The sequence below is a fragment of the Entelurus aequoreus genome, linkage group LG01 (assembly GCF_033978785.1).
Source record: "Entelurus aequoreus isolate RoL-2023_Sb linkage group LG01, RoL_Eaeq_v1.1, whole genome shotgun sequence".
Lineage (NCBI taxonomy): Eukaryota > Metazoa > Chordata > Actinopteri > Syngnathiformes > Syngnathidae > Entelurus > Entelurus aequoreus.
In genome coordinates, this window is record NC_084731.1 from 77100118 (window position 1) to 77121462 (window position 21345).

General features: G+C 39.0%; 1 protein-coding gene across 2 annotated transcripts; it reads right to left on the reverse strand.

Moving 5' to 3' along the window:
• Positions 1-361: 361 nt before the first annotated feature.
• On the reverse strand, positions 362-19565 carry LOC133657404 (paraspeckle component 1-like). 2 transcript variants are annotated; one of them, XM_062058708.1, is made up of 11 exons: positions 19038-19564; positions 15928-16077; positions 15706-15857; positions 15489-15584; positions 8110-8306; positions 7913-7997; positions 7703-7811; positions 4148-4205; positions 2149-2288; positions 680-769; positions 362-649 (listed from the first exon to the last, which is right to left on the reverse strand). In XM_062058708.1, the coding sequence occupies exons 1-11, from the start codon at positions 19377-19379 to the stop codon at positions 545-547; spliced, it is 1524 nt and encodes a 507-aa protein (XP_061914692.1). In that variant the 5' UTR covers positions 19380-19564; the 3' UTR covers positions 362-544. The 2 variants fall into 2 exon arrangements, with proteins under 2 accessions (XP_061914692.1, XP_061914682.1); XM_062058698.1 differs by having other exon boundaries at positions 362-769; positions 19038-19565.
• Between the last annotated feature and the right edge of the window lie 1780 nt (positions 19566-21345).

Here is a 21345-nt window from a genome sequence, read left to right on the forward strand (position 1 = left end):
TCGAACAAGAATCTGTTCTCGTTCATTTCAAAAACACTTGATTCGTTTGCGAACGTCACATCTCTAATCTACTTTTGGAAAATGAGGTCAACGCAATAAGAAACTCATCTAATACGGTGCACGTTTGAAAGCGCTGAAACACATCTTCCAAAACATTCGATTATTTTGACAAAAGAAACATGCTCAAGCAACAAATGTGTTAAATTCATAATTAAAGGTGTAAAAAGCCAGACGACATCCAACTGTAACAGGATTAAACGTGACAAACGACTATTGTTGCTGCTTGCCTATACAACCAAAAAAAGTGTCCCTTTGCTGAGCTTGTAAGATACGCAGCTAACGCCACATGGACACATCACGCTCAATGCAGAGACAGTTTATTGTAGAAGAACAATGTGGCTTGGACTAGTTTTAAAAGCCTGACGTGGTAGACTGAAATGCACAAAATAAAAAGTAGACTATGCAGAGCATAGCAGTAACTAAGAAATAAAGCAATCAGCACACATTTCAGGGAAAAGTAGATTAACATGAACACTATTTGAGGTCAGTACCGCCGTCGCTTGTTATTTGGTCCATCAAACACTCCTTCTACAGGACTTCCCTGTCCAAATCCTGGTGTTGGCCCAGCAGGAGGGACAGTTGGTGCTGACGACTGCTGCTGCTGCTGCTGCTGCTGCTGCTGCTGCTGCTGCTGCTGCTGCTGCTGCTTCGGTGACTCTACTTCTGCTCGCCCTGTTAGCAATCCAGCCGGCGGATATCTATCTCCTCGCTACAGCGTCGCGGCCCGGATCCACAATGTGAACACGGCAGCAAATGAGGGGGTGAGTCCAGTAACCAGGAAAGGGACACAAGTTTGAAATGTGTCCGTTCAAAGTTGTTTTGATCGTGTCGAGTCATCCCCATGATTAGCACACAAACGTTGGTGGAGAAATGAAAGACAAGAGAAACAAACCATTAGTTTCTTTTAGACGAGGAGTGTCCAAAGTTTGGCCTCCAGCCGCACTTTCTAAAAATACTAATAAAACAAACAAAAAGCATGAAAAAGTGGAATAAAAAGGGCAGGTGAAATGTACGGAGAAAAAGTTGCAATGTTGACTCTGATAACACAAAGCTGCCATGCAATCTGTTTTTTTCCTTTAAAGCGGTCATTGCTCCAAAAATAATAATGAATCAAAATCTATGTTATGAATTATTATTGACCTATTCAAGGCTCCAGTTGCTTCACATCAAATATTACACTTTGAAATGTTTTTTGTAAATGATAGCCTATTTTGCGTGTTTGCCATGTTAAAACCTAATTAAATTAAAATAAAATAAATAAAACGCAAATCTGATTTATAGCGTTGAAAGTTAAAAAAATAAATAAAATGATGACTTCTTTAACACTTTTATGAGCAGGGCCCTTTTTGGAACCTCGAGAATTTTTGTGCGATTTTTTTTTTACTTTAAACTGTCATTTCTCAAAAAAAATAAATAAATGTAAGTCAATGTTGTTATAAATTATTGACCAATTTAAGGCTCAAATTGCTCCACAACAAATAAATGGGTTATACTTGTATAGCGCTTTTCTATCTTCAAGGTACTCAAAGCGCTTTGACACTATTTCCACATTCATTTCACACACACTTTCACACAATGATGGCGGGAGCTGCCATGCAAGGCCATAACCACGACCCATTAGGAGCAAGGGTGAAGTGTCTTGCTCAAGGACACAACGGACGTGACGAGGTTGGTAGAAGGTGGGGATTGAACCAGGAACCCTCAGGTTGCTGGCACGGCCACTCTCCCAACCGTACCACGCCGTCCCCTTTTATTACACTTTGACATTTTTTTGGGGGGGGAAAACAAAGTTTTCTTGAACAAAAAGTGCATAAAATCGACAGATAGACCTGAAGTTAGATTTAAGTGTTGAATAAAAAAAAAATGTATATGACTTGAGGGCATCCCTAAAGGTAAAAAAATGTATACAGTATATATATAAAATATCAAAATTTTTAGAGAAAAAAATATATACTTCTCACAAATTAATTGATCAGTTTCAGTTTTACTTTCAACTATCAAAATCTAAATCAAAAAAATAATCTGTAATATCTGAGTATTACTGCATGCTTAAAAGCAAAGATTTAGTTGCTTTGTCAGATACGTTACCATGTTGCCATTTTCAGACATCAACATTGAGGCCATGTTTGCAGCGGTTCCCTCTGGGCCAACGGCTGTGCTCCTTCCGCTCATGCTCATCATTTGACCCTGGTTAGGGTTGGACACAGCTGGGGTCTGATTGTAGCCATCTACACACAAAACACAGCATTGGTTGGGTGGGTCAGGGTCATGTGACCTCTTTGAGTTGGTCAATTGACAGTGTCCTTCACAAGGGTAGTTAGTGTTTTATTATCCCCCTTATTTAAATTTTCCATCACGTTAACTTTCAGGCACTCGCAGGTACTTTGTTTATATATATTGATCTTCATGCACGCGGCACTGCCGTCAAGTGCCCAAGAAAAACCAAGAGCACACTTTTGCCCTTCAAAATAAATTCTGCCTATTATTCACAAGGACACGTCTTTTCGTAAAAACACGGTAGTAAGAGATGGCTAACGACGTAGCTAATAGGATGTATAAAGTCCTTTTAAAAATCTGCCAACAATACTCCATTTACATGCAACCTGTGTAATAACCTAGTCCTAGCGTCATTGTTATTAAAAGAGCCAATGTCGAGCAACCACTTTTAGTAACATGGCAGAGGTAACGTAGTACAGCAGCTCTTTACCTACTGAGCTGCTGCATCGCCTTTGCTAGATTATAAATCATGCCTCCCACTTAGGCGAAGAAGTTGGTCAACTTTGAAATTAAACACACACACACATATACATACAAACATATATCTACATATGTATATGTATATACATACTGTATATCTACATACATACATACATATACATATGTATACACATACATATATACATTTACACACAGATACATATACATACACTACCGTTCAAAAGTTTGGGGTCACCCAAACAATTTTGTGGAACTGACCTTCCTTTGAGCAGATTGAATTTCTGGAGCATCACATTTGTGGGGTCAATTAAACGCTCACAATGGCCAGAAAAAGAGAACTATCTTCTGAAACTCGACAGTCTATTCTTGTTCTTAGAAATGAAGGCTATTCCACAAAATTGTTTGGGTGACCCCAAACTTTTGAACGGTAGTGTACATATATACACGTTTACACAGACACAGACACACATTCAGTATATATATATATACACACACACACAGTCATGGTCAAAAGTTTACATGCACTTGTAAAGAACATAATGTCATGGCGGTCTTGAGTTTCCAATAATTTCTACAACTCTTATTTTTTGTGATAGAGTGATTGGAGCACATACTTGTTTGTCACAAAACACATTCATGAAGTTTGGTTCTTTTATGAATTTATTATGGGTCTACTGAAAATGTGACCAAATCTGCTGGGTCAAAAGTATACATACAGCAATGTTAATATTTAGTTACATGTCCCTTGGCAAGTTTCACTGCAATAAGGCGCTTTTGGTAGCCATCCACAAGCTTCTGGTTGAATTTTTGACCACTCCGCTTGACAAAATTGGTGCAGTTCAGCTAAATTTGTTGGTTTTTTGACATGGACTTGTTTCTTCAGCATTGTCCACATGTTTAAGTCAGGACTTTGGGAAGGCCATTCTAAAACCTTAATTCTAGCCTGATTTAGCCATTCCTTTACCACTTTTGACGTGTGTTTGGGGTCATTGTCCTGTTGGAACACCATGATATTAGGTTGTCCTGAAGAATTTTTTCATTGTCCCATTTACTCTCTGTAAAGCACCAGTTCCATTGGCAGCAAAACAGGCCCAGAGCATAATACTACCACCATGCTTGACGGTAGGCCTGGTGTTCCTGGGATTAAAGGCCTCACCTTTTCTCCTCCAAACATATTGCTGGGTATTGTGGCCAAACAGCTCAATTTTTGTTTCATCTGATATCACATGGACAAAGATAAGACCTTCTGGAGGAAAGTTATGTGGTCAGATGAAACAAAAATTGAGCTGTATACTTTTGACCCAGCAGATTTGCTCACATTTTCAGTAGACCCATTATAAATTAATAAAAGAACCAATCAATGCCATACCTGCCATGGTCATAGCTCCACGAGGGCCCAGATCACCCACTCTCATTTCCTTTTCTCTCTGAAAGAAGTGAAAAAGAGCTCTTTAATTTGCTAAATTTGAAGTGGACTGAAACAACACTCACACGTATTACTTTGCATGGAATTGACAACAGTATTGATTGGTAACTTTTAGAAAACCCCTTCAATTGTTTCATTAGAATAATCTACCTACTCAGTGGCCTAGTGGTTAGAGTGTCTGTCCTGAGGTCGGTAGGTTGTGAGTTCAAACCCCGGCCGAGTCATACCAAAGACTATAAAAATGGGACCCATTACCTCCCTGCTTGGCACTCAGCATCAAGGGTTGAAATTGGGGGTTAAATCACCAAAAATGATTCCCGGGCGCAGCCACCGCTGCTGCCCACTGCTCCCCTCACCTCCCAGAGGATTAACAAGGGGATGGGTCAAATGCAGAGGACAAATTTCACCACAGTGTGTATGACAATCATTGGTACTTTAACTTTAATCAGACATCCTCTAAATTGAATTGTGTTTGCATCATATCTAGTAAAATGAAACGTTATGTATTGTCAATGAGTGCTTCAAGATGAAAGATGTTTTGCTAATAATGACAGATTGTTTGAACAGAAATAAGGAAAAATGTACAATGATGCACCCACTGAGATTGCTGCACTTACTGTATGTGGTGTGCATTGTCACCATGTAAATACTAAAAATGCAACTCCTCATTGCACACACTTTGCTGCTAAATGTTACGTGCACACAAGACGTGTGCCGTTTTCCACCGCAGGAACTTTTTTAGGAACTTCCCATTTACCCGGATAAATAAAGGTTCCTCTGTGTTTCACACCAAAAAACCACCCGGGTAGATTTAGTTTTACAGGAGCTACTTTTAGTTCCTGCAAGCGAGGCGGGACTTTGGAAAGGTCCCAGGAACTTTAGAGGGGGCGGGCTGTGTGGTCGATTGCTGATTGGTTGAACACAGTTGGGGCGTTCCTAAAATTTATTTTTCGAACACACAACCGCCATTAAAGTATGTGAGACGATTTGTTCATGTCTTATTTATTGTGTATTTCTATCACAAAGTACTTGACAACGGAGTGAAAGAAGAACGAGAGGAACTTGCAGGAACTTGTGTGACATCTGAGGGCTGAAACACGCTGATCAGTGGAACAATCTTAGTGTTTTTGCGCAGCCGTATAGTATTTAAACTACCGTTACTTTTTCCCCTATGTTTTGAAACCTGCGCCTAATGAAATGGTGCGGCTAATTTCTGGATTTTTCATTGCTGATGGCGACAATGCAATTTGTTTAAAAAAAACCCACAAGCAAAGACACTGAATAAGTGTGTTATTGCTTGTGCTATGGTGCCATCTTTTAGTACAAGTGCCGTTCCGTCTTCTAGTCTTCCATAGCGTTTCTACTCGTACGGATTCTTTATTAATCACTCCAAGCAAAGTTTGTACGTTCAACAATATAACAAACTATTCGTACTTACTCAACCGTCCCATGTGTGTCTTGCATATTTGTATGTGCTATTATAATGTAAGCTAGCGTCGTTAGCATTAACTAATATGCTAACACTGTGTTATTAACTTACAATGGCAATATTTTTGTATTGTTTTAGTTGAACAAATTCTTCAGTAAATTCACCAAAACGTCAGCGTGGAGTTATTGAGTCTGTTTAGCTGATTGGAGAGCTAGCTTCCGCAGCTAGTGGGACGATGTTCTGTTTTGTTTGATCAGCCATTTTACTGCAGTGTTATAGGCACCGTTTGGAAATAATTAAGGTATGTAAATAAACATTTACAAAATCTTTCTGTGTAAATAACTTATCTTACAACGTACATAACGGTGCGGCTGACATATGGAAAAATATTTTTTCTTCAAAAACTTAGTGGGCGGGCTTTTATAGCGGTGCGCTCTATAGTCCGAAAAATATGATATATGCAGTTTAATGTTTAGAATTTTTTTACAAACTTAATTTCAATATGTGATGCTACGAGAAGTGGACATACTCTTTCAAACATATTGACAGAGGAATATAAAGTATTCAGCCAGACTTGAAGCTACAAGCTCAGCTGCACATTACTCTAACTTTGTTGGATAAATGTGCAATAAAAGAGGCAGTACAACAGTGGAACGAAGGTCAATCACATCAAATATTCACTTTTTACTTTGTTACATCTTGTAGAAATGGTCACTACGCGCCATTTGTGGTTATTCTCCTCAACCCGAGTGAACAGAATGCTAATGCTAACAAGCTAACGCTGAATCTGATGCATTTATGTTGTCGGCGTGAGATAGACACTGACGTTTATTTTCTATACATTGTTATTTACAGATGAAATGGACCATAAGGACTCACCTGACCCTCATGAATTCATCACTTACTGAGAGGACAACTTTCTGTCTGTTGGACAACAGACTTTTTATGAACAATTCGGTACTCTTTGTTTTTAAACCTTATCATTTTGTATGTTATTGGTTTGCACTTTCTTTACTTAGACTTTAGGCAAAGAAATGTGACCTAATACTGTCTGTTTATTTACATGTATCAGTGTAGAAATATACTGAATAACTCCTCCATACGTAACCAGCCTGATTTGTATAAACTACCCTAAACTGTGAAATCCGGTGGAAACACAAACCACGCACTTCTACAGGAACCTTTAGTTGCAGAAACTAGAGGTTCCAGGAACTAAGTTCCTGAACTTTTGGTGAAAAAAGGGCCTTTTGTTTACTTGACTTACCCTGCTGTAAAAAGTTCAGTGGTTGTGCTGAAGAACTATTTCTTATTTGGACTGGATAAAAATGATTGATTCCTTGGCTTCAAACAAATAAGATTAACATGTTAAACCATTAACCTCTCTCTTCACTCACATACCTACCTCCCTTTCTCTACTTGTGTACCTTTCTCTTTCACTCTCTCTTCACTCATCTACCTACAGTAGGGAAGGGACTCGTATGGCCCATTCCTGGGTGGATCTCGCGTGAGAGGAAGAGGGGAGGCGGAGGTTAATAGTTTTGCAATGCAGTCTACTGAAAATAATGGAAAGCGCCACTCAACATAGCAACTGAGGCTGTGGTCAAAGTTGGAATTGCCACAAAACACATTTTAAGATATTCAGCTGCCATCTTGTGGTTCAAGTGGATAGTGCACCCCTCAATTTTATATGAATCTCCTTTCTACTGTACCTACCAACCTCTCACTCATTTCATTCACCTACTTCTCTCGCTTTCTTTTCACTCACGTACCGCTTGCCATCTGTTCAGTGACCTCTCTCGTCTCCTCACTCACCTCTCTCTCTCTTGCTTCCTTCGCTCACTTATAAATCACCCACCTCTTACACACTCAATTTTTCTCTAGTTGCTACAAAATTACAGTAGGTATGCCACTTAATCACCATTTCATAGATTTAATAGAAAATGAATTAGAGATAATTATGTCTTCCTGAAAGGCTTTGACTTTTGAATGTTTGAACGATGTGATTCTTTATTATTGTGCAAAAATGTAAAGTATTTTATTGGGTGTGACAGCACGGCAGTTTCACTCACGTTGTCCTGGTAGCCCGATCTAAAGCCATCTGGTTGCCGTCTCAGATCCTCCTGTTCTCTGTGTCCTCTCACCATTTCTTCCCCCCGTCGCCTTCGCTCCTCCTCATGCCTGCAGGCACATTTGTTAAGTTATGTGTCTGTTTCCTTACTCGGAGAACACACCATTGCTGCAACATGTAAAGTGCACTTTTTGTGTTCTACGCCATCTACCTAATTTCTATTTGCTTTCGTCTCTGCAGTTCCTGGTTGCGAAGCTCCTCCAGTCTCCTCAACTCCTCCTGACGTCGCATTAGATCTGGGAGAGGGTGACAAAGGGATGAAGGAGGATGCGAGCTTGTAAGAGCACTAATAGCAATCCACTTGGAAGCATGCAGGTAATTACGTGAAGCAGTCCTGATCGATCCTACCGTGCCTCATTAACATGAGTTGATGTTCATGCTTCGCTGACTCCAGCTCAGCCTCCAACTTCGCTTTGGCCTCTTTAATATACTTGGCCACAAGATCTCTTTGCTGTTTCTCAATCTCATCAAGAGCTTTCCAGCGAGACGAGAACTCAAAATCAAATGTTCCTGGCTGAGCGAAATGTGGCTTTCGTTCTCGTTCCCTGACGAAAGAGACATTTGGGGTGAGACGACATATTGATATTGCGTTTGCATCGTCCTTCTCACAATACACTATTGATAAATCAGCTTCAGATATGAACACTGGCCAACTGAGCTGCACACAAAAAATGGGTAGAAAAATGCTACCTAGTTTCTACATATCGACAAGTGGGAAAAAAAAATACTTAATGAGCTGCATCAGACACGAATGCTGCCATTTTACACTAGAACTTAAAGGCCTACTGAAACCCACTACTACCGACCACGCAGTCTGATAGTTTATATATCAATGATGAAATCTTAACATTGCAACACATGCCAATACGGCCTAGTTAGATTAGTAAAGTACAATTTTAAATTTCCCGCGAAATATTCTGCTGAAAACGTCTCGGTATGATGACGTTTGCGCGTAACGTCACAGATTGTGCGGACATATTGGGACACCATTGTGGCCAGCTATTAAATCGTCTGTTTTCATCGCAAAATTCCACCGTATTCTGGACATCTGTGTTGGTGAATCTTTTGCAATTTGTTTAATGAACAATGAAGAAAGCAAAGAAGAAAGCTGTAGGTGGGATCGTTGTATTAGCGGCTGGCTGCAGCAACACAACCAGGAGGACTTTGAGTTGGATAGCAGACGCGCTACCGTGAGTACGCAGCTTTGGCTTCCAAACATTTGATCACTTGCCCGTACGTGCGTGCCGCTATGTGCATGTCACGTACGTAACTTTGGGGAAATATATGTGCTGTATGAACTTTACGGAGGTGAACGGTACTTTGGGCTGTGGGATTGAGTGTGTTGTGCGGGTGTTTGAGTTGTATTGGTGGGTTATATGGACGGGAGGGGGGAGGTGTTTGTTATGCGGATTAATTTGTGGCATATTAAACAAAAGCCTGGTTGTGTTGTGGCTAATAACAGTATATATATGTCTTGTGTTTATTTACTGTTTTAGTCATTCCCAGCTGAATATCAGGTCCCACCCGCCTCTCACAGCATCTTCCCTATCTCAATCGCTTCCACTGCCCTCTAATCCTTCACTCTCACTTTCCTCATCCACAAATCTTTCATACTCGCTCAAATTAATGGGGTAATCGTCGCTTTCTCGGTCCGAATCGCTCTCGCTGCTGGTGGCCATGATTGTAAACAATGTGCAGATGTGAGGCGCTCCACAACCTGTGACGTCACGCTTCTTCCGGTACAGGCAAGGCTTTTTTATCAGCGACCAAAAGTTTCGAACTTTATCGTCGATGTTTTCTACTAAATCCTTTCAGCAAAAATATGGCAATGTCGCGAAATGATCAAGTATGACACATAGAATGGACCTGCTATCCCCGTTTAAATAAGAACATTTCATTTCAGTAGGCCTTTATATTACCCCTTTGTTAGCATGACTGTCGACACTCACTCATTCACTCTCTGCAACAGCCAGCAAACCTCACAAGCCAGAGCAAGTTGGCACTGCTGACATTTATATCGGCTTGCAAGAGATGCTGTCCCATTGAATATATGACTTGTATTATTAACACGCGTAAATGTATTGTTTACCAAACATTCATTTAACTTCAGCGACCCACCACAATTACATTTTGGACCGCAAAAAACAATCTGCTGTGTTTGTCCCAGCTCACAAAACATTATGGAAGGAGTGTCAGTTCAACTCCGCCCGGTAGAGAGCATTGTGACTCTGCTTCTTAACACCTAGCTGACTTGGTTGCCCATCATCAACACCCCGATACAGAGCAGACATAAAATGACATGTACATTCTTTAACGTCAGCGCAGACTGACACGGAGCTTAGAAAAAATTGTGAATCGCCTGATCGTGTTGTAAAACGCACAAACAACCTGTGCCGCTTTTACAGGTCAATACAACCATGCTCTGTTGTTTTAGGGGTACACCATAAATATGTAAGGACTTATGATGTCACACCGATATATCACTAGGGATGATGTTTGATAAGAAATGATCGAGTTCGAGCCTATTATCGAACCGATTCCTTATCGATTCTCTTATCGAGTCCAGATAGGTTGTTGTATATGGAAAAAAACACACAATATTTGGTTTAACAAAAGCTCACTTTTATTATATAAGAAAACAATTTAATCTAATAAATAAATAAATATTGACTGTTACCCCCCCCCCCCCCCCAAAAAAAATAAAAATAAAAATAAATATTGACTGTTGTTACCCAAAGTATATTAAGTGGGATTTTTCAGAAAAACAAATATATACAGTAACACAAAAACAAGCTGTCTCTGTGATCACTATAGGTGTATAAATAATAATAGAGTGTTAAATAAAATCAGTCCCTTGGGCACAAAACTGAAAATAATACAGCTCTCCAAAAAGTGCACTTCTGCTGCTATTTGACATAAATAAATAAATGATAAATGGGTTATACTTGTATAGCGCTTTTCTACCTTCAAGGTACTCAAAGCGCTTTGACAGTATTTCCACATTCACCCATTCACACACACATTCACACACTGATGGCGGGAGCTGCCATGCAAGGCGCTAACCAGCAGCCATCAGGAGCAAGGGTGAAGTGTCTTGCCCAAGGACACAACGGACGTGACTAGGATGGTAGAAGGTGGGGATTGAACCCCAGTAACCAGCAACCCTCCGATTGCTGGCCCAGCCACTTTATTACTTGTAATAAATGGAAATGGACATTTTAAACTACAGTATATTGTCCAATACAGTCTATGATCTTGTCTAACAAAGCTAGTATGTTCCTGCAACAAATGCTTAGTGTGATGGTGCTTCGATCCTAGTGTAATACTTAGCATGCTAGCCCGGTCAATGACACATCGACATATAGGCTAACGGGGGAAATATATAACCCCTTAGCCTGTATGTCGATGTGTCATCCAACTGACAGGGAAAAATATATTTTCGACAAATAAAACCAATGTAGATATGGGTAGTGTCAGTGCCTATTTCCTTCTCAATATGCTGATACGCTGAGGAAATGGGTTCCAACATTAGCAAGGCTAATTGCGGTTTTTGGTACTGTGTGTGCATCAAACCCATATGGGGTGGTATTTGCTTGGCACAATATAATGATTTTCTACTTTGTGTATTGACATGGTAGTAGGCTATATGATTTATGTGTAATGTGGTTTTTGCGTAACGTGGGTTGGCTCATAGAATTGCACTCTGCACTGAAAGATGGTGATGTGAATGCAGTGAGTCAAGTTGAAAGCAATATGGAGTTATGCTGAAAGAAATGTGGTGGTAATTTTACTGTTGGCTTTGGCTTGCAATCAAAGTAGGCCTATGCGATATATAATATATAATTATACATAATTATTTCGATGGTGGTCTGTGCGGTCAAACTAGACATTTTAGCAGGGTAACAATAACAAGCTATCCTGACTCCCAACGAAAACATTGCTGTGTAACTTTACAAATACATTTGGCTAATCGGCATCAGTAAAATGTGGCATAATTACTTAGTAAACCATCTTGCAAGAAGCATAAACAAGAGAAACCTACAGCGTAGGACTCATCGATTGCCATCTGAAGTTCCTTGGAGTAGGATTCGGATTCGTATCTGGCAACCTCAGTCATGGAGAGTGGGAGAGGACTACAGAATTTTAACCGTGATTGCAGTACCATTTCTGGCCACATTACTACATATGGCTCCTTTAACTGCATTCCTCCATAAAACAGATAACAACTCTGAAAAATATCTACATTACTTAAAATAAACTTGGTTTTGTTTAATAAAATACTATCTAAACATTTAATAAAGTCAAATACAAATAAGACAACAAACGAAGTATCCCACACTTCTCTTTTCTAAAGTAAATCTGTACAGCAGATATGATCACCTAAATCAGACCTGGGCATTCGGCGGTCCGCGGGCCACATCTGGCCCTTTGTGCGTCCCTGTCCGGCCCGTGTGAGGCCAATCATAAATTACAAAATAAGTTTAAAAAAGTATCTATGTCGAGTGTGCAATACAACGGTGATGCTTTTGTTTTGAAAAGCGTTATTTGTATTACTTCCGTGTGGACGTATGCGCGTGCGTGATTGTGAGTGAATGTGAACAGCTGCAATCACAAATTACAAAATGCATTTTAAAAAACATCTATGTCGTGCGTGCAATACAACTGTGCTGCTTTTATTTTGAAAAGTGTTATTTATGGACGTATGTCCGTGTGTAACCTGTGAGTGAAGGTGCACAGCGACAAGTGATGCCCGGTTACTCCCGAGATGTCAGCTCACGCTAAAAAAAGAAAAGTTGACGGTTGTTGCGCTGACATGCCCAGAGAAGAGGGGCGCATTTGAGAACGTGTCACTCTCCCGACGCACCGTAACGAAGCGGGTTGAGACCATCGCTGGAAACTTGGAGCTTCAACTGAAAAACAGAACGGCCGACTTTGACTGTTTTTCGCTGGCTTTGGATGAGAGCTGCGATGTACGTGACACTGCCTAGCTGCAGCTGCTCATCTTCTTACGTGGGATAACTGCAGACTTTCAAATCACGGAGGAGCTGGCAGCCATGCAGTCAATTAAAAGGGACAACCACAGGTAATGACTTGTTCACAGAGGTAAATGCGTGTTTGGACATGTTAGAACTGAAATGGGACAAGCTGGCAGGTGTGACAACAGATGGTTGTCCAAATCTGACGGGGAAAAATTTTGGACTTTTAAAGGCCTACTGAAACCCACTACTACCGACCACGCAGTCTGATAGTTTATATATCAATGATGAAATCTTAACATTGAAACACATGCCAATACGGCCGGGTTAACTTATAAAGTGCAATTTTAAAATTCCCGCCACACTTCCGGTTGAAAAACTCCTTTGGATATGATTTATGCGCGTGACGTCACAAAATCCACGGAAGTGGTTGGACCCCATCGGACCCGATACAAAAACCTCTTGCTTTCTTCGACAAAATTCCCCAGTATCCTGGACATCTGTGTTGGTGAATCTTTTGCAATTTGTTTAATGAACAATGGAGGCTGCAAAGAAGAACGTTGTAGGTGGGATCGATCGGTGTATTAGCGGCTAAGTACAATACTTACAGCAACACAACAAGGACTACTTACGGTACTTAGCAGACGCCTAGCCGATGCCTGCCGCCAAACCCACGGATGAAGTCCTTCGTCGCGCCGTCGATCGCTGGAACGCAGGTGAGCACGGCTGCTGATGGGAAGATAAGGGCTGGCTGGCGTAGGTGGAGCGCTAATGTTTTTATCATAGTTCTGTGAGGTCCGGTTGCTAAGTTGCTAAATTAGCCTTAGCGTCGTTAGCAACAGCATTGTTAAGCCTTACCAGGCTGAGAATTTTTAACCGTGTAGTTACATGTACATGGTTTAATAGTATTGTTGATCTTCTGTCTATCCTTCCAGTCAGGGGTTTATTTCTTTTGTTTCTATCTTCATTTGAGAACGATGCTATCACGTTAGCTCAGTAGCTAAGTGTGTCACCGATGTATTGTCACTTTAAAAGTCCATTTTGCGTGCTCGACTCTCATTTTCAAGAGGATATAGTATCCGAGGTGGTTTAAAATACAAATCCGTGATCCACAATAGAAAAAGGAGAGAGTGTGGAATTCAATGAGCCAGCTTGTACCTAAGTTACGGTCAGAGCGAAAAAAGATACGTCCATCACTGCCTCTGTAGTCATTCACTGTAACGTTCCTCATCTATGAATCTTTCATCCTCGCTCAAATTAATGGGGTAATCGTCACTTTGTCGCTCCGAATCTCTCTCGCTCCATTGTAAACATAGGAAAATTGTGAGGAATATTACCTCCTCTGACGTCACGCTACTTCCGGTACGGCAAGGCTTTTTTTATCAGCAAGCAAAAGTTGCGAACTTTATCGTCGATTTTCTCTACTAAATCCTTTCAGCAAAAATATGGCAATATCGCGAAATGATAAAGTATGACACATAGAATGGATCTGCTATTCCCGTTTAAATAAAAAAAATTAATTTCAGTAGGCCTTTAAAGAGGATGCAGGATAAAGTGACAGAAATTAACCCTGTGCAGAAATTGACATTTTTGCATGGTATTATACATCAGGAAGTGTTGTGTAAAACAGTGTTAAAAATAAAACCATCAAAAGCAATCTGCTTTTGTATAAAGTTAAGTTAGGTTAAATGAAATTATTATTATTACAATTATTATTTATCTTACAGTATATCAAAAATAATATTGAGCAAAATTTAATTGAAGTATTGTCGATGTGGCCCTCCAGCAGTGCTCGGGCAGCTCATGCGGCCCCCGGTAAAAATGTATTGCCCACCCATGACGTACATCAACAATTTTATTTGCCTGAGTGGCTGGACAGGACAGATTAAAAATAAAATAAAAGTTTTGAATAAGTAATTTTTATTTTTTTAATCGATTAGTGGCCCTGAGATGGCGACTTGTCCAGGGTGTACCCCGCCTTTCACCCGGGTGCAGCTCAGCTAGGCTTCAGGGCCCCCCGCGGACAAGGGACAAACGGTAGAAAATCCATGGATGGAAGGAACCGTTACAATTAAGAATCACGATTCATACGAAAATCGTTTTTTGACACCCCTATCATTTATGTATGTTGGGTTGGACAAATTGATTTTTTCATTTTATGAAATCATACGTTTGAGTTGCTTGTTGTTTTATCAATGGAATAATTGAAAAATTTAAATTCCAACATTTTACTGCTCTATGCAATTATTCCAATTGTTTGCATGAGTCAGAAATATAGTAGGAATTGTATTTTTTCCTAAATGATAGTTAATTAAGTAAATAAATATCAGTTGATAGTATCCAATAAATACAATAGATTTGTATATGTTAGAATGTCTACATATTGGCCAAAAGTGTGAACTGTCAAATCTTCGTTTTACCAGTCCACAAACAATGAGTTTCACGTCACGACCAACTATGCAAATTACACCATTTTCGGTGTATATGGTGTACATTTAAATAATATAGTTCCTTTAGTCAGTCCACATAACATGTTACATTTAAAAACATTGGTCAATGTCTGATGATTTGACTGCAAGGTTGATAGTCGAATAAGACTTTTCCAAATGGAATTGTCAAATAGTCGACTACTGTAAGACACCCCTGATAATCGTAAGTTAGTCCATGAATCCTCCTGCTAAGACGATTGCTATTTCAGTGTTTAAATGAAGTAAAACCCAATTGACAAAATTAAGCAATCCTTTTACTCACTTGAGGTACTTTGGAGTCTTTGGTAACAACTTTTCCGGCAGTCCTTCTTCATCGTCAAAGTGTTCTGCGGGCTCCACAATGACAGGACAGGGTGTTCTAGGTAAGGGAATGCAAACATGTTCAATCCTCCGTGGGACTTTTCTTCCTACCGCAGGCATGTACCGTAAGGCACTTTTGAAAGCTAGTCGTACAATGTCAGTGTCGGAGAAAAACGTACGTGGTTAGCAGCAGTGCGCCTTCTGTGCAGCATTCCAGAGCTTTGCGTGCAGACGCTTTATTCGCAAATTCCACTATGCCTCGGCCAGTGGGCCGTCCACGGTCATCTGTCACCACGATAGATCGTTCCACCGGGCCAAACTGTGAAAACGCCTAAAACCAGCAGACGAACATTACACGACCGCTAACACCACCAAAAAAATACCTCGTGCCCTCCCTTTACCTGTTCCAAAAGCTCATTGGTGACAACGGGTAGAAGGTTCCGCACAGAGAGGGCAGTACCATGTGTAGCAAAGCGGATTGTGATTTGTTGATAGTTCAATATTTTGCCATCTAGCTCAGATTTGGCAATCTCTGCAAGTGTTCGCGTCTCCTGAAAGAGAATTAAAAAGGTACACAGATTAATATACAATACCGACTATAAACAGTCAAATTTGATCTTTAAATAATATAATTATTTAAATAATAATAATTGCAGCCACCTGCGATAACAATATATGTCCTAAAATAATATTTGGTGTATACATGATAATAGAACCTTTTCAAAAATGGTTACAAAGGCTCCTAATTTAGCTGTTGAAGTATGAGGTAACATATTGCGTCATTTATGGTTGTATTTTTTTCTCAAAACTATTATTAATCTATATGCTAAGTTAATGTTAATATCTGGTTACTTTATGTTGTACCATGTATCTATCTACACTTAGTCTTCTGTTGTTTCAATGCTTGAATTTAGTTTTAAGGAAATATTTGAGTATCGATCTAAAACCAAGTAGTTACAGGAGCAGTATTGGTCATACAGTACCGATGCTGATTAGGGATGTTACGGTATTGTAGATACAGCGGTATTCGAATTTTCACAATAATGCCGTGACGCGTGACGGTACCAACGAAAAGTTGGTGTCGTTTTTTTCTGGCATTTTTGCTTTGACGGTTCAGAAAATAAAACTACAACTCCCAGAATCCTCTGCGCAATGCTGACCGCAATGTGGGCCGTGGAGCACCGTACAGGAGAGAGAAGGAGGAAGCAGGAAATGAAATGTGTTCCACTTTGTAGTACAGTAGATAAGAGAAATTTCTTCTTTTCAAAATCCTAATAACTGTTTGAGTTATGTTGCTAACAAACAGACAAACAAACCCTGGTGAAAACATGACCTCTGCGGCGGAGGTAAAAAAACGTGCCACGTTCGTCTCGAGTGTTCCAAGCCAAAACAGACTCGGTCAAGGCGCACCGTGCCAAGGGAAAGCATCTGCTGCACACCGGACTACTTGATAAGCTACCATCACCCGGAAAAGCTGAAACGAGCGAAGCTAAATGTCAATTTGTGAAGTATTTACATAATTAAAAGTAAAAATGTGAGTTAACTTTTCTGAGAAACTGCATTTTCCAAACGGGTAGAAAAAAATGTCCACTGTAGATGATTTGGCTGCTGACGTATGCAATGACATATTGTGTAATTTCTCAATCTATTATTTTGTCAAAATGATGATGGACTATTAATCTACTTGTTAATTTACTGTTAATATCTGCTCACATTCTGTTTTAACATGTTCTCTCTACACTTCTGTTCAAAAGTAATAATCACTTATTCTTCTGCCGTTTGATACTTTACATAACTTTTAGGTGATACTACAAATTTTGCTATTAATCCAATACCAAGTAGGTACAGGGTCAGACATTGGTCCTAATTAAAGTTATCCTGTGTCCAGGGACGTATTTCATGTGTTCAGGGCTTATAGCTTCAACTTCATTGTTTGTTTTAAGCCAAAATGTGTTCATTCTGTCTTTTCTATGCAGCTTCAACTTCATTGTTTGATTTTAGGCCAAAATGTGTTCATTCTCTCTTTTCTATCTCCACGCTGGTTCTGCTTGTAAGTGCTCTGTGCGTGTGCATTGCCTAAAATGCGCGTCTGCTCGTTTTACCAGCAATATCACGAAGTGGCGACGGCGCGCCGTTATGTCCAGAAAAAAATATGTAATGGTATTTTTCAGGAGCAGTATAGTACCGTTTTTAATTCATTAGTACCATGGTACTTTATTAGTAGTAGTACACCGTACAACCCTGATACAACACTCGCCAGGGATAAAGTTATTGTTGTGTTGTTGCTTGTTACAAAAAAGGTTTTTTTTCTGCAAGGCAAAACTGTTGTCGTTTGTACGAATCAGATGAGTATGCAGAGATTCGGGAGATCTCGTAAAGTCTGCGCTCTTTCGCTGCAAATCAGGGCCGCAACAGAAAGGCGTCAGGGATGGACCTGTTTAAGGATTCAGCAGGCTCATTCTCGCGAGACTCTTTTTTTTGATGGGTCAAAGGTCAAGAGGGATAACCAAACCCAGAAAATGGCTTCCTTATTATCAAGTGGTGCTGATTTGGAAGTAAATGTCAACTTTGAGTATTTTATGCGATGGAGTGCTTATTCATTGACAGACCATTTGGTTGTTGTGGACTAAAGGCGTCTGGAAATAAAAAAGATCTTGCTGCCAGGGCTTTTGCTGCGTGGGAAATGGGAGTAAAAGCCAAGAAAACCGGACAAGATGTGAACGACGAAAAGGCTGCAGACTACCAAAAAACTTTGTTGGTAAAAGACACTGTTAACATTTTGCCAGACCCTCTCTATTTCTGACGGTTGGGTAGGAGAAAAGGATGGCATGACGCTCTGGCCACCGACCATGTACTTTGATGTAGGCATGTACCTTGGAGTTACAAACATGGACACAAGAATGCTTCAAAGTTACAAAAAAGGCAAGGCTTACAGTTATTTCACAACAGGTCAGATTTCCTTTATGTTTGTATTTTTATGATACCGTATGGTGAGATCACCATATTTAAAATAACACTCATGAATGTCACACATTGTTTGTTTCCATCTTGTGAGGTGATATGTACTATTCAAACATCCCACAACTGCGCAAATTGTCTTCGGCATATTCAAAAATATACACGACACGGAATAAACACAAATTCTGAAATATATATCCTACTATTTACGCTAAAGTGTAAAAACAAACCACGAACCGTCGAAGTTTAAGAATCTGATATAGCATTGATTGATTGAAACTTTTATTAGTAGATTGCACAGTACAGTACATATTCCGTACAATTGACCACAAAATGGTAACACCCGAATAAGTTTTTCAACTTGTTTAAGTCGGGGTCCACGTAAATCAATTCATGGTAAAACCTGTAACGGTTATTTATACACAATGAAAAAACCTCTCATAAACTTCAGTGTCGTAAAGAGGAAAACGTGTTTAAAAAATATTTTAGCAAGAGCACAGCACATGAAAACATGCTAAATATGGATTATATGACTAATATAGTGTATACATACCAGACGAATAAAGCCAAATCCTCGTTCTCTGTTAATGAAAACCTCGGCCGTATTTCCATATTTTGAGAACATACCCACAAATTCTTCATCCGGAATATCCAGCGGTAAATTAGCAACAAACAGACGGCAGCGCTGCGTGAAGGTTTTCTCACCAGGCTTCCGAAAACTCGCAATATGAAGTTTCATTTCTGTGCGAGCATCCCCGCTTTGCTGCGAGGCTCCTTCTTTGTTGGACGGCCTTTGCTCGTCGGCTGCGGCGGGGGAGACTGCCTTGATTTGGGGGCTCTGTAGTGGGCTGCTGCTGCGCAGCTGGTTCGCTAACTGTCCGCTTCCGTCCGCCATGGCGTGGACTTTACACGAATGAAGCAGTACTAATGTGTTTATTTAGGGGGGAAAACAGGTAGTTTCAAAAAGTGGAGACCTCTTCTTCCAATATGGCGATGGATGCGCGCGCAACTCTACTTCTTCTTTTTAATTTCCGGCAGACTGGACGCATCTCAGGCGTGGTGCTGCCCTCACTGGTCTTTATTTGAATTCCTTCGCCACCTCATACCCTTTTATATAGTCCAGCCCAGGGGTCCCCAAACTTTTTGACTCATTGGGTTAAAAAAAATTGGCCGGGCTGGATATATATATATATATATATATATATATATATATATATATATATATATATATATATATATATATATATATATATATATATATATATATATATGTATATATGTATATATGTATATATATATATATATATATATATATATATATATATATATATATATATATATATATATATATATATATATATATATATATATGTATATATATATATATATATATATATATATATATATATATATATATATATATATATACATATATATACATATATACATATATATATATATATACATATATATATATATATATGCATATATATGTACATTATTGTCATTTATATATATATATATATATATATATATATATATATATATATATATATATATATATATATATATATATATATATAAATGATAATAATATACATATATATATACATATATATATATATATATATAAATGATAATAATATACATATATATATACATATATATATATATATATAAATGATAATAATATATATATATATATATATATATATATATATATATATATATATATATATATATATATATATATATATATATATATATATATATATATTTCTCACGCACTAATTGACTGAAAGCACTTTCCGCGTGCTCGCCCGATACGGCGGCGCGAGCGCAATGATGTCACGTTATCGATGGGAAAATGCATTTTTAGACAATAGGCTTCCTCCCACCTCCAAAGACATGCACCTGGGGATAGACGCCATAATTGGTTGATTGGCAACATTAAATTGGCCCTAGAGTGTGAATGTGAGTGTGAATGTTGTCTGTCTATCTGTGTTAGCCCTGCGATGAGGTGGTGACTTGTCCAGGGTGTACTCCGCCTTCCCGCCCGAATGCAGCTGAGATAGGCTCCAGCACCCACCGCGACCCCAAAAGGGACAAGCGGTAGAAAATGGATGGATGATTCGCCTGAGCGGCTAGGAGACACAGAGAGTAACAAGCGGTAGAACATTTATTGGAAAGGACAGATTTTTAAAAAAAAAAAAATAATTAAAAAATATATATAAAATAAAAAATATGTAAAAAAAAAAAAAAATAATACAAAAATAATAATAAAAATAAATTAATTTATTAATAAATATAAATAAATATATATATATATATATATATACATTTATTATTTCATTTATTTTTTTTAAATATTTTTTTGTATTAATTTATTTATTTTTTTTTTTAGTATTTTTTTTTTTATTACATTTTTTTTTTTTAACTTTGGACTTCCCGCGTGCCGTAGTTTGGGGACCTCTGGTCCAGCCCTTTGCACAAATTCCAAAACAGCTTTTACCACTGTTTGCTGTTTTCAGCTTAATATGATTTTCAGTGAAATGTCCTTAATTCCAGTTTCTGACAGTTTTGTGCATTATGGCTCTCTCTTCATTGTACTCACTGCGGTATTTGAGGGTACGGGTGACGCTTTCTTCCTCTCCGTGTGTGCATTTCCCATCAGTGTGCTTACCAATCATTTCCAATCCTTTAATTAGTGCACAGTGCCACAGCCTCAGTCTTGTATACACCACAGTGTCCCTAATTCCCATTTTGAAACTTTGTGTGTGTTTTATGTTGGATTGTAATGAAAAATAACACCTTCCCTTACTCCCCTGTTCCCACTCTTTTTGCCACATTCTGTCGGTTTC